The 14,699-nt window shown below is 37.1% G+C and overlaps 1 protein-coding gene across 3 annotated transcripts in view; it reads right to left on the reverse strand.

The window, feature by feature from the left end:
* LOC122639745 (putative lipase YDR444W) overlaps window positions 1-14,699 on the reverse strand; it is a 40,797-nt gene that overhangs the window by 21,676 nt on the left and 4,422 nt on the right. For 2 of the 3 annotated variants that reach the window (XM_043832677.1, XM_043832676.1), the window contains exon 1: window positions 5,700-5,986. The exons of the other annotated variant lie outside the window; for it this stretch is intronic. In XM_043832677.1, coding sequence (XP_043688612.1) covers window positions 5,700-5,886 — 187 coding nt within the window. In that variant the 5' untranslated portion in view covers window positions 5,887-5,986. Of the gene's footprint in view, window positions 1-5,699; window positions 5,987-14,699 lie in introns of those variants that run through there. 3 annotated transcript variants of the gene reach the window in all.

Raw genomic sequence — 14,699 nt, forward strand, 5'->3', positions numbered from 1 at the left:
AGGAAGTTAAAGCGAGATCTCTCCGAGATCTTGAACTATGGCTGACATCGAAGCAGAGGAAGATTACAAAGGATTGAAATAGAAAAGAATGGGTTTGTGGGAATTTTGGGAAGGAAAGAAGCAGGTAAGTCAATTGCGAGGATTACGTCATATGCAAAGACGACTAATGACTAGCAAAGAACAATGAAAGTTCAAAATTTTTAGTGGAAATTGATCAAGGTAGTGTGAGAAAAGGTTTGACAACATGATATAATGGAGAACTCCATATAGAACGAAATAAAATAGTAGATTATAACCCTGACAGTTATAACCCCAGGAGATGCTTTGATTTTAGTTGCAAAGAGTTTAGACATTAGTAATTTATTTTAGGCTTTGATTTCACATAACATACTACAGTCCTTGCATAAAACCACTCAATTTCAACTCAAACTGCTTTCAACATATTCACTTCAAATGGAACATTTCAGTAACATATAACACAAAATGCTAGAGAAAATAGTAGATGTGTAGGGGACAAAAAGAGGAACTTAACTTTGGGAGAGAATTGATGCCAATCTGAAGACTTACTCATGGAAGAAGAAGTCCAAGTGAGTAGGCCAATCCGTGGCCTACTAGTTGCTGTTTTGCTTTTGTTTTTATTGCTTTCTATAATTAGTTTTATTTCATGTTTTCTATTTGTTTTAGACTAATTGAACCAGGTCCAATTCTGGCCCAAGTTGTGGTTCAATTTAAGCGACTTTTATTTCAAGTTTTAAGCAATAGAACTAGGTCCACACTATTCACACACATGTGGTGGATGAGTTATGTTATGGAGCCGGCTAGGGACTGTCCTAGGCAAACTCTAAATTGATTTACTTCCTATAAATAAAAACCATGCGTGTGGGGGCTTATAACTCACACCAGAATTTAGAAATTGAAGCTGCTGCTCTGCAACTTGTCTTCTCCATTGAAGATTGGCCTTGCGTTTTATCAAGGTTGAAGGAGTTGGTGTTTGATCCAACTAACACCTTGCAGTATGAAGCCCGAGTGGATCGTTCTTGTACTCTTGCTCATCTACTACTGCTGCTTCTATTATTCTTGTTTCTATTTTCAGTAAAAGTCATTAACAAGTAAGTAAGAACTTAATTTTCTGCAACTAGAACCTATCCCCTTCTAGAAGATCGCATACTAGGTGCAAGGTTCAAGAACTTGGTTTCGGTACAGGTTTCGCCAATCCAAAAAAAAAAGAGTTGGGCTGAGATCTTGGCGAGATCTCAGCAAGTTGGTGTAAATTTTATTTTTTTTTGAACTCGAAGGAGGCTGGTTTTGGTGGGGTTTTAGACCTAGTTTAGGGCTGAAACTTGGTACTCAGCCTATTTTAGGCCATTTAAACACATTGGCACTATCAGATTTTGCAAAAACAAAGTCCAAATAGGAGTTTCAGTTCAGACCCTAGGTTGGTAGCTGATGATGTACTAAAATACCCTACTCTACACATAATTTAGTAATAGAAACAATTACTATTAATCCTATTTTTTTCAAAGAATTCATTTTTTTTTTTTGTAGAAATTTTTAAAAAAAAAAAAAAATCAGACTCCATCAAGTCATAGATCGGCCAAAGTTATGTAACAAATATTAAATTGACATGATTTCACCAAGATTTGAATTTTTTTTTTGGAAAAAAAAAAGATTTAGGGAAAAAATGGTTTACCTTCAAAATTTCTTCAAACTCGAGATGATTTCTCACAAATCTTGCAAGTTTGTAAGATTTTGAAACTAATTACTGTCTCCGGCAAGTTCTCCATAAAAAATCCTCAAAAAATGAGCTCACAAGCACACTTCACACACTCTCAGTCGAGACAGTCGAGTTTTGGCGAGATCTCGGCTGTCTTAGTCAAGATCTGGGCACACTTTATAACATGGTATGGTCCAAATCTTGGTCGAACCGAAATTTCGACCGAGTTGGGGTAATTTTGTGTTTCGACCAAGGTTCTAAAACTCAGGTTTCGACTAGGTTTCGACCAGCCAGAAACCGAGTTCGTCTCGGTTTCAACCATATCTTGGTCGAAACCTGGGACTTTCTCCAGGCTAACTCGAACCTTGGTTTCAAGGCCCAGAAATTGTTTTTTTGCCCTAATTCTTGTTGTGTTGCCTATTTTTTACATTTTAAACCCAATCCATGCGTTAGTTTGACATCGAGAACAATAAAATTATTACTTGTGGTTTTGATCCAAGTTTGATATTGTATATTGTTCTTGGACATGGTATCGAATAAGGTTTGACCGGAACATAACTCCTTCAATATAAATGAGATTTAAGCAATCTTGGATTTGTTAGAAAGCTTTGTTTTGATAGCTTTCCAACAAGTCCAAGATTGCTTAAATCTGATTTATATTGAAGGAGTTATATACCGATCAAACTTAATTTGGTGTGCACGAGTGCTGTCAAAATCGCTCTGAATGCAAATTTTTTTTAGACATCAAAGCAAATGAATATTTTACCGCACTTTTGATTTTTTGAAATGTTTTATCATATTAAGATTTATGGAATTTTTAGATTTGAGAAAAGTTGAAAATTGCACCTACCGTCGAAAATCCTGTTTTTGTTCTTGAACTGGGGGGTTGACTTTATTTCCTTTTGGAATTTGATTTTTTAACTATTTTTATTGGATTCAAATAGGGGGTATTTGCTTATTTATGAATAATATCTTAAGTAAATGAAATACAAATACAAAATCATTTACTTAAATGATATTAGACATAACTAAGTGTCTGTCCTGGTTTCTAGCAGTTACTGGCATAAATACCTGTCTGTCCTAGTTTCGAGCCAAGTTTCCCCTAGTTTCGATGGGCATATGTGTCGAAACCACCAAAATATGGTCGAAACCGGTTGAAACCATTGAAACCCGGTCGAATCCAGGGATTTTATAAAATACCCCTCCAACTCATCTCAGAAACCTGCGAAACCAAGTTAACTTGGTGGTTTCGACAGGTTTCGATCGAGTTTTTCTTCCATGGTTTTGACCATGATTTCGTCTCGCTTTTTCCAAAAAGAGAGATATTACCGAGATCTCGGCGAGTTCTTGAACCCATGACTAAGTGTTTTTCTAGATTAAGCAAACCAGCCACTCGATTCCTAAGATTTCTACCATACCTTTGTCAATCCTAGAATGGAACTTGATTCAAATTTGACCTAATTCCTGTGGTCAGATTTCAAGATATTTCCTTTACTCCCATCGTGCCCCTATTCCCCCATTAAGCCTGCAACTAGACGTTCCACCCCATATCCGATTCTGATTTTTAGCCTAATTAACCTACTGAAATCAGAATACAACACCTTTGAAATCAGTGAGTTAATTTCGACCTTCTAAACCCAAACCAGTACTTGCATTTGCTACTTTACCCTCATTCCTACCACTACTAAGACTACCCCATTCATACCTATCCAACCACCCGATTGGACTGCAATTTTCAACATAGTTTTCCCCTTATATTTCCTACACTCGATATTCATTATATTCCCATCCATCTTTCCATTATCAGAAATCACCCAAACCTGAACCTTCCTTTGATTTAAAGCTATTGTCTATTGGCTACTATTTTGAGTCTTTCAAATACAGTACTACATTAAGAATTTATTGGGAAACACTTCTTGACCCTAGGTTGGAGATAAAATCAAAAGGAAGTGAATGAATTTGTTGAAGCAACATCAAAGATACCGTAAATTGTGGATTTGAATCTAACGCCAATACATAGTTTCTCTACATATCATACTATCAACCACATATCCACGTTAAAATTACATACAAAGGTCTTAATTAGCATATGCTTTTTTCATGCAACTTTACTTTCACTAGAGTAGATTAAATATGTGGAACAACAAAGTAGGTTCACACATGGGAGCTTATTACTAAAAGTGCATCAGTTTTCTTTTTTTTAATAGTTCAAGTTAACTATGAATATAAGTTGAAAACAAAGACCGATAAATAATATTTGAACTTAATTGTACAAGTTATAGAGATATCAAAGACTAAAGTTATTCAGAACTAATAATATAATTGAACTTTTTCAATACTACCCCCCCCCCCCCAAAAAAAATATATATATTATTGTTTTCTGGTTTTCTACGCCAAGTGGGTCTTTTTTAACTACAGAAAAATAATGTCCAACAAGTTCTATATTCTACCTACCCAACCAGCCCCCTCCCCAAAAACAAAAATGTTCTCCATATTGCATGAAGGTTTCAGATTTCTTCATAAAGGGACTTCAGATAATGTCCAACAACAAACTATTGAGGGCAAATCAGTGGGTATGCCAAAGTCTAACTGCCTTCTGCAAAGTAAGATGGGGGGAAAAAAAACTTAAACAGGATTTTGTAGTTTTATACAGTAATAAAAGCTATTCATGTTATTAGGTGCTACAAGCTAGTAGTGGCTTGGGATTATTCTATCAAGCATCATCTCGGAAAATCAAATTAAATTGTGTATTACAGCCAAAGTTAAGAGAGATTCTCAATAGTTATGATGCCAATCGGTTACGGAATTTCTCTCTTTTAATCAAGACAGTCAGTTGAGAATTGGTAGGGTGGGATGAAAAAGCTCTGTTTTAGATTGACTCCTGGAGTGGTAGTAAGTCCTTCAAACAAGAATACCCAGCTGCACTTCGGAAAGCTCAAAAAAAATTGGCCTGAATCATGGACTATTATGATCAAGATACTGCTCATATACTCTGGACCTGGACTCCCTGTTCTAGAGGAGCCTTAAATGGTTCAGAAATTTATATGGTTCTAGTCTGCTAAACAAGCTCTCTGGTGTACAGATAAATTCTAACACTCATGACTAGTGGCTTTGGACTGTCACCGGTAGTGATCAGTTTTTGGCTAAATCCTTTTCAGCTATGTTCCTTCTCCGAGGTGACTGATTTTCCCTTAAAAAACTTTTGGAAAGGCAAAAGTACATTCTAGGGTCACTTTCTTCTCTTGGATTGGACTGCAGCAGAAGGGTGCATTCAAATAATTGAATAGCCATAGATGTCCTCTTTGCAACAATCATTTTGGAGAAGCTGTACACCTAATCCATCACACCCTGTTGTATGACATATGGCTTCATTTTATGCAAATCTTCAATGCTAATGGTCCTTTGCCTGGTAGCTTTAAAGGACCATATCAGTTTGGACCCAAGTGCCAGAGCATTGAATAGAAAAGATAGACACATCTTGAAGATATAACTTCATGCAATACAATGGACTCTATAAATAGAATGCAACACTCCTACTAAAAGATCCCTTCAGAAAGCACAATGCAACTCCTTCCACCAAAGTTGTTTTTGCAAAGAATACTAGTAAGCAGCGGTTCAAGTTACCTTAGTGAGGACAATGTCGGTCAATAATGTTTAAAATTAAGATTCTCATAGGACTCAAACGATGTACTAGAATTAAATTTTGATCTCAAGGATCTCTCAATTAATAGATAGAACCATTAATCAGTCATGAATAGAAAGTGAATCCCTGTTTATGAAGTAATGCTTGACCCAATTTACGGTGTATCTAGATTCGTTTTCCACTGGCCAACATACATAGACAATCGAAGCCTCAAAAATCAAACAACACAGTAGAATTTCAAATTCTAAATTCTAATCCAAAATTTCCTCCATTTAGAATTTTTACAAAAAAAAAAAAACTGTTTATCCTAAGAAATAGAATAAAAGGGGCAATCAGAATTACCAGAAGAGTTGCAGAAATTGGAAGAGAAACCTCGACGATGATCAAAGGAGGAACAACACAGCGAAGAAGATGATGAGGAAGAATGAGAAGAGGAACCGCCATGTTCGCCATTCCTAAGCTTGAACCTCAGCCTCCTCGGGGAACAATCGTAAGGAACGTGGAAGAAAGGCGCAGAAGCTGAAGCCATAAATAAGACCAATCCGCAGCACAAACCGAGAGGTGGAAGAGAGAGAGAGAGAGAAATTTTTTCTTGTATTCCGTTATGTTAGCGTCCTCGTCATCATCTTCTGACCATCCTCATTACAATTCATGCCTTGCTCGATTTACAATTCATGCTTCGCTCGTCGCCCCATATCATGAGAACTGCTACTCTGTGACAAACAATAGCGTCACCGCCCGTCACGAACTGCCACGCAATCTCTCCTATTTCAGGAAAGTTTCCATAGAATGAAGATTGAAACTCAGGTAAGTTCAGCTTCGGCGAGATTTCACAATTCCAAAATGATAGGGAAAGAGGTGGACCGAGTTATAGTACTTCAGAGTGGTCCAGAACAAGAAAAAATCTGCAATATCAGACAAATTCGAAGTTGTTGAAGCTTAACGCATAGTTACCTTAAAAACAAAAAAAAAAAAAAAAAAAACCCAGCTCTGACATTGCTTGACTGATGCCACAGAAATTAGATCTGTCCACCATTAATCAGTGATTTTTTTGTTGATACAGGAAAAACATTGAGCTACAATGACAGATGCAGCTGTAATTTTGAAGTAAAAGGGCCCATCGTTTCTCACCTGTAACTCTGTAAGGTTGTAATCCACTGCATGAATCTCGGTGAAAAAGAAGAAGATCTTCAAGAAATTTTCCCGCCAATTGATCAATTTTTCCATAAATCACTCACAGATGGGCCATGGTTTCAAAGAAAATTGTCAACAAATTAAGGAAATTCAAATTCGTGATCGGAAAAAAACTCTAATAAGATTCCCCATGCAGAATTTCTACAAGAGGCCTATTGAACTGAGTCAAATTTTTTAAGAAACTGTAAGATAGAATCCAAAAGAAGCTGTCATATCTTGTTACCCTTTATGAAATTCCTTTGGACCTTAATAAGCAAAAACACGCTTTTACATTTGTTAACTAATAGAATAAGTTTTCCAAGCTTATCAAGAAAGGGAACTTTGGTATCAATCCTCTCATGATCAAAGTTCGTAATCCAGATATCGGACTCCAGATCGGTCAAGGCCGATACCAATCTGATACCAATTAAGATCAGTCAAAATCGACTTGAATCTGTTAACAATGATCAAAATTCAATGTTTACTAGATCGGGTTTGGGTCGATCAAAAATATAATAAAATATTAAAAATCGGTACGAATTGGTAAAAATATTAAAAAAAACAAAAAGGATCAAAATACCCCAAAAATGACAAATATAGGATCAGTTGATCTAAGAATACCTTGTTAGATCGGTCTAATCTCTGATCGGTACCAATCCATCTAATCCGGACTATATTAGCTGATTCGATCCGAGATTACAAACCATGCTCATGACCCATTTTATAATATGGTTTGTACGGCCAAAGTATAATGGAAGAAATCAACCCTAATACTCTATAAATAAAAAATAAAAAAATCAGCCCTTACAGTCGATAGGTGGAAGTAGTTTGGTCCGTTTGGAAGAAGTCTCTTTCCAATGTTCTTTTTATGTTTTTTTAATGCCCTTCAATTGAGGTCCTACATATGTTCCATTTTTTTAATTTAATTGAAAAATATAGTATATCTACATGAATTGATACTTTTTTTAAACCACTAATTGATAGTAGCATGTAAATTTTTTTCCTTGTACAAAATATAAAAAACCTTCTCCTCCATTTTTTTTTTAGCAAAAAATCACTACTAGATCGCATGGTTTCTACCCAGTGGGTAGAGGTGTCAATCATCTCACGGTACTTTCTTGGTTTTTTATTTAGCGGTCAAGAGTCATAAGACTGGCATTTTGCACGAACTAAAGAATCAATAGCGTGATGGACATTGTAAAGTATCAATAGTGAAATAGACATTTTCTTACATCTGTCACAATAAAAATGGAAAACTTTTGTGGTACCGCAGTATCAAAGTGTAATTTGTTTCCCTTGATTTCATTGATTCTCCAATGGGAGTATACATAACAATTACAATAAATGAGAGAGTTCACCAGGATTTAAAGAGAAAGAAATATTATAATACATAGCTTTCATAAAGGAAGGATTCTAGAAATCTTTAGCAATCTTGGACAAAAATCCATATCACATGTGATGAAAAAGAGAGAGAGTGTGTATCGTCCATTACGTAGGTGGTGCCAAAAGGCTGTATAACCCATTTTTAGTTTCATTTCACGTCAAAAAAATGCACTAAAAATTAACACCAAATGAAGGCTCGTGTTTAAGTCAAGTCAAAAACGTAATCCTTGTCCCATCATTCTAAAACTTGACAAGAGGTGGAGGACACGGAAGTGGAAGTGGTTGGGGTTGGAGAGGTGGCAACGTTAGCACTAGTGGTGGAGGAAGAGGGAGAGGAAGAGGGGTGATGAAGGCAGAGGAAGGGGGAGGAGGTGGAGGGGGAAGCGATGGAGGTTATAAATGGGATGAATAGTGTTGGTGGTGGTAGAGGTAGTGTTATGTTCATTATTCTCTTTGTTTTAAACCGTTTTGAATTTACTTAGTATATAGTATGGTATCTTGGTAAACAATTGTAATTCACTTTTTATTTTATTTTTTTATGAAAAGGATTCTATTCATCTGAAGCAGTTGAACACATGGCTCGAGGAATACAAGATTTCGAAAGCCACAAAGTGGAATTTGGTCATTCAGTCGTATACTGCATAGGCAAGGCCTTCCTAGCTAGAAAGTCAGCCAAAACATTGGTCTCTCTAGGGAGAAAAGCGAAAGTACAAGTAAGTGAGAAGCAAGGAATCGACATCTGAGATAATTGGGAGAATTGCAAGGGGAACTGATCTATTAAGGTCCTAAAGATACTGGATGACCTCCATGTTGTCCGATTCTAACATGATATAATCCACTTCGAATAGCTTTAAGAGGAAATTCCTTTGATCATAAGCAAAACATTTTTCTTTTGTTAACCATAACAAGTTTTGCAAGCTTATTAAGAAGGGGAACTTCGGTATCAATTCCTTTTTTTTTTTTGGTAAGAAAAAAATTTACTGAATAAAAGAGTCAGGTATCATTAATCCTTCGAAGAGTATTAATATGGTTTGTACGGCTAAACTAGAATGAGAGGTCTTAATCAAACGTGATAGTCTAAAGGATGGAGGTGGTTGGTCAGTTTGGAAGAAGTCACTTTACAATGTCCCTATTTTTTCAAAGTAAGCCAAAAATGGATGACTACAGTGATGGAAACAATTTAAATAGTATAAACCTTCTAATCATCGATATTGATAGGGGTTTTTTTTTTTTTTTGGGGGGGGGGGGGGGAGGGGGACAAGACATGCATTTTTTTTGCATTGACTAAAGTGCCAATAGTTTACCCAAAAAACAAAAAAGTGCCAATAGCTTGTTTACCCAAAAAAAGTGTCAATAGCTTAATAGACATTCTCTCACATTTATTGTATTAAAAGGGAAATTTTTTTTGGAACCTCACAGTTTGTTAAAAGATTGTGTAAACCTTTTTAATTTCTCATTCTAAGTAAGAATATTGCACTGAATTGAACAAGAGAAGAGATGAGTAAAAGAGTACTTTTATAACTCATTCGATGCCCAATGAAGACCCATATTTAGGTGAGGGAAAAAAATAATCATTGTCCCATCATTGCAAAACTTGACACAAGGTGGAGGGGGATGGTGATGGTGATGGTAGGGGTGAGGATGGAAAAGGGGGTAGTGGGGGAGGAAGTGGAGGGGTGTAGGTAAAGGTTACAGATGGAATGGGGATGAGGGTAGAGTGGTGGTGGAGGAGGTGGAGGTTGGGGTTTGGGAGGTGGTGGGAGGGGAAGGATGGTGGGGGTTGTGGAGGGAGAGGAGGTGGTGGAGGCCGCAGAGGTGGCGGTGGTGAAGTGGCAAAGGTTACAAATGAGGATGGGTACTAATGGTGGGAAAGATTGTGTTCAGTGATAATGCAATATCTTGATAATTAGTACTAATTTACTTAAGGGAAAAGGCTCTCTGAGCCTAAGGCGTACATTGTGCCTTCTCATAAGGGATTATTAAATTATTTTTTTAAGAAATAAAAGAATGATAAAAATAATCAATGTAAGAGGGTGTAGAGTATGTGCTTGTTCAAAGAACCCTTTCCCTTTACTTAATAAACCAGTGTGGTAACTCAATAAAGGTTAATCGGACATCAAACCACATTCCAATTTTGCCATTGGCTTTACCTAAAAAAGTATGCTAATGCCATCCAATTTGGGTCAAAGTCAAAATTGAGCCAAAAGTGCACACATCAAACCACTTTCCAATTTTATCAAAGCTTTTATCTACATTGGAGAAACAAGATAAGGGGCACTGTAGTCCAATAAAATTAGGGTTATGAAAAAATAAGAAATTTACAAAGGTGTTAATCAGCCTAGACCCTGTAGACATCTCTTTTGATCTCCTTGGAGACACGTTGGGCAATAATGAATAGTTGCTTTGCAGTAGTAGGAGAGGTCCAATTCATGGTCTAAGAGACTTCCATGAAGCTTGGAATCATTTGGAATTACACTTTAAGAAATGGTCAAAATTAGGGGTGTAAATGGATAACCAAAAGTCCAAATTCGATTCACATTCATATCCGTTTAGGGCTATCCGTATTCGAAAAATTACTATCCGTATCCGTTTGGAAACTATCCATATCCGTCTGATAACTAATTAGATACAGATTTAGATAGTTCCCCATTTCTTATAGGATATCCGATCTGTTTAACTTTCCATTTACAACTTTACCTTTTTTTCACTTTTAATAAAGGCAACAATGCCATCCCGTGGGCTTGCAAGAAACATTGACGTAAAGGTATTAAAATAAATTAAAAAGACAATGAATAAAGGCATAAAGAAGTTTCTAGGAAATTAGTATCCTTGTCTGTTGTCCCTTCCATTAATATCCTTTGCTTATTTCAACGCTGGAGGGCTATTTATTTTTCTTGAAGCTTCAACTTCAAGAGTTTTGAGGTTTCTTTCAAGGGAGAGCTTCCTGTATGTTGCAGCGATCAAAGCTCCGACACCGATCTACTCCTAGTCTGAGAAAGGGAAGGTTTATCTCTCTCACTTCTGAGGGAATGAGAGTTTTAGACAAAGATTCAAAGCAGAGCTTCTGGTATGCATCAACGGTTGAAGCTCCAACAAACCAACAGGGTAAGAGCTTCTGGTATGTATCAACGGTTGAAGCTCCAATAGATCAACAGGGCTAGAGGAGAGGAGGTAGAAAGGGGTTGGAAATGTGGGGGGGGGGGGGATGGTTGGGGCGGAATGGGTGGTTTGCATATGCAAGGGCTGAGGTCGAGGATGGGATCGAAAGGGCAGTGGTGGGGGTTGGGATTGGGGTAGCGGACGAATAGGTGGGAGTGGTTTCCAACGATTTTCTTCAGCTTACTTTTCTCATAGAAGAGATGGAATTTTGGTTTATCGGATCAGATAATATCCGAATATCTGATAAACTCCCGGATTCAAATATGGTAATAGTGTTTAAAATTTCATCGGATATCGGATCGAATTCATATATGCCATTCAGTAAATGGATTCGAATTCAGATAGTAGTACATCTTAGCCGAATCCGATCTGTTTACACCCCTAGTCAAAATATCCTTAGAGAGTTAGTTCGTAAAATTGGTTAAATTCCTTCTGAATTATTTGATTTAGAATTATAAATTGGAAAATATGATTTTTGATTATTTTTTGTGAACTTAATGGAGTAATAAAGTTGAGTCCAATCAGACTCGATCTAAACCCAAGTCAAGCAATATAAGGGTGCATAGCAAAGGGTTTTCAACACCGAAATGATGGTTATCAATGTTTACGACCCTGCGTCGACGTCGAGAGCTTGTTCTTCAACATGCTCTTGACGTCGACGATCCGATTTAGACCTTAAACAGAAGCCCTCTGTTAGAATAATGTACACCAGAATACCATGGGGGTATTCTGGTCCTTTGGGGTTACTTTTATGTTATTAAGTTTTATTAGCTTATGTCGGATATGTGGGTTTTAGTCCCATATCGCCTAGCTTTTATTATTTATAACTTCCCCTCTATTATAAATAGAGGGGCCTTTCTATCATTAATACAAGTCATTCTATTATTTCACTTCCTCTCTCTAACCCACGATTCCACCAACATGGTAGCAGAGCTGGTCTGATCTAGGTTAGAGAGAAAAACCCTATTTTCTCCCTTCTTTTCCTCCAATCGATCTCTCCTCCTCTTCTCCCTTTTCTCGTTTTTTCCTGTTTCTGTTCTTCTCCCTTTTCAGCCTAAAAATAGGGGCAACACTAATGAGGTAAACATAATATCGATGATTTAGTGCTGCCCCCCTTTCTCTTCTATCATTTTTTATTAAAAAACCCTGCTGGAAGCCTCATCTGCGATTTGGAGTTCCCCTTCTTTGAGATCAGATCTCTATAAATCTAATCCTCTAATTTAGGAACACCCTATGCAACCTTTTTCCATCCTATTCTACCATATTTCTAAACCTAACTTCCCTTTCTCTTTATCTCCATCAATTGTTATTTTTTTCCAGTCTAGATCCCCAAATCGATTTCACCTTGTCAGGGTTTTTCAAAACCCTGACTCCAATCGATGTTGGGGTTTCCTTTGTCAAATGCAGTCAATATTTTAGGGATATTTCCCAACTATTTCAAGCCCTAATCGACCTCAGTTTGAACACAATCTGATGGCTGGATCTGTTCTTAAAGCAAAATCTTCTCATCCTGCCTTTTATGGTTCCCTGTTAAAATCCTAACTCAAATCGACATTAGGGTTATATGTTTGAGTTCTTGCTGCCTTTTTGAGGAATGATTACTCCACCTACAGAGACCACTCGACCTCAGTATATGCCTCTTTCCAAGTGTTTGAAGACCCCTAACCCCAATCGATCCTCCTTTTTAGGGTTTTTTTCAAAACCCTGATCCATATCGATTTTAGGATTAGGGTTGTTTGCTGCTATTGGGGTTTTTTGTTGGTGTTTCTACCATCAAGAAGGACATTTTACTTCAACTATTTATGGCTTGAAGAAGGTCTACTACACAAGATAGCTGCTGCCCTCTTTTTCAGCGATTTTGGGTATTTCTCCCACATGAAGATCAAGTCTCAATTATCAAGAAGATTGGTCATTCGAACTGGAGATCCATTCCAGCAGTTGAGGTCAGCCTATATTATAATAAGCCTGTACCTTTGACAAGTCATCCTTATTTTTGTTGAAGCCCCCTTCCCTACAATCGATATTCACTTACAGGGTTTTTTACAAAACCCTGGCTATAATCGATTTAAGGGTTAGGGCAGTCCACTATTGCTGATTTTTTAGGAGAGTTTTATAAACATCAGAGGAGTATTTAGCCCATTATTTACCATCATTCATCAGGTTTTTTTTAGTAAAAATTAAAGTTCATTCTGTTGGCTTGGTTTCTTCAATTTATACCCTATTTCACTTACTTATTCCTCTATGGTGGGCTACTTCAACTGCCTATGGATTTGTCTGGTTATTTATCTTGTCTTTGTTGGTTATTTTGAGCTTCACTACCTATCTGGCTGGTGTTATTGATTGGCTTCTGTAAGCATGACTGGTTGATGTGTTACTGCTGCCTTCATGTGGCATACTGCTGCCCTATGATTATGACTGAGTTTCCTCTTATTGGAGATCGAATTTCTTTGGGTTAAGGAAGACTCGAATCTGCTACCCTGGAGATCAGCTTCTTTGGGACTACAACAGTGTGTTCTACGGTTATTGACTGCACCTACGAACCTATTCAGTTATGTGGAGTTTTTCTAGTTCAAATCCAGCATACTTTGGAGCTTGAATCCTAGCATTGTTACTGATTCAGATTTGATCCAATGTTTGTTGAAGCTTCTTCATTCAACTGCTGTCCGGATATCTTCGTTAGTACTGTTAAGCATGTGGGAGTTTCTACCTTAGAGTTTTTTGCACAATTGTTCCTCCTTGTTTGAAGATTGATCAAGCCTTGAAAAAATGGAGCCTTTCCTTTCATCACATCAGATCTGTATCCTTATCTGATCTGAATATTGGAGTTAGGAGTTTCTCCCCTGCAGGAGTTTTCATCAAAAGTGTTTGTTTGATCGATGGAAGATGGTTGAAACTTTATATGTTGCATTATTTACTCCTACTTCATTATCCCACTGTTGTTTTTCCTTCACCACCTCCCAAAACATACCTTTGGCATTCCCCATAACCACCTTGGAAGTTAATGGTATTCTCTTCTTTACCATTTCTTCTTTTTACCATTACACTTGGCAGCCATTGAAACATTCTGGAATGTTATGTTTTGCCCTATCTTTAAAATCATCTCTCTTATGTCCACGTGCACTATATGTGAGGGGGGGATTATATACAGTATACCTGCAGCCATTGCAGAGAGTAGAACATGCAGGGACACTTGGTGCAAAACATAGAAGGTCAGAGGTTTCACCATTGCCAATGGTTATCTACTTTGTTATTGGGTTAAAGTTTGTCATAAGGGGGAGGTTAACCTTAAAATTTTGAAGATGTTTGGTTATTGCCTTCCCATATGAGATCCTACAGTTTGGTTGTTTTTTCGCTGCTTGATCTTTATTGCTGCTTGACTCATTTGCAGGCTACCCTAGTTATTTATCTTCAAGATTATAATTCAGAGATTCATTATTGGACAAAGATTGGTGAGAGATGCCTTTTTGCTGATCAAGTCTATCCAAGTTTGAAGGTCTATTTTTTCAAGTTCTTGAAGGTCTATTTGGGAACTGTATTCATTTTGGAACTGGATTCTACTACAACTTTTCTTTCCCATTTTATTCAAGTTAGGCATTAGTACCTTGTATGCACCAACTTGAGGGGGAG

Source organism: Telopea speciosissima, chromosome 9, assembly GCF_018873765.1.
Source record: "Telopea speciosissima isolate NSW1024214 ecotype Mountain lineage chromosome 9, Tspe_v1, whole genome shotgun sequence".
Taxonomy (NCBI): domain Eukaryota; kingdom Viridiplantae; phylum Streptophyta; class Magnoliopsida; order Proteales; family Proteaceae; genus Telopea; species Telopea speciosissima.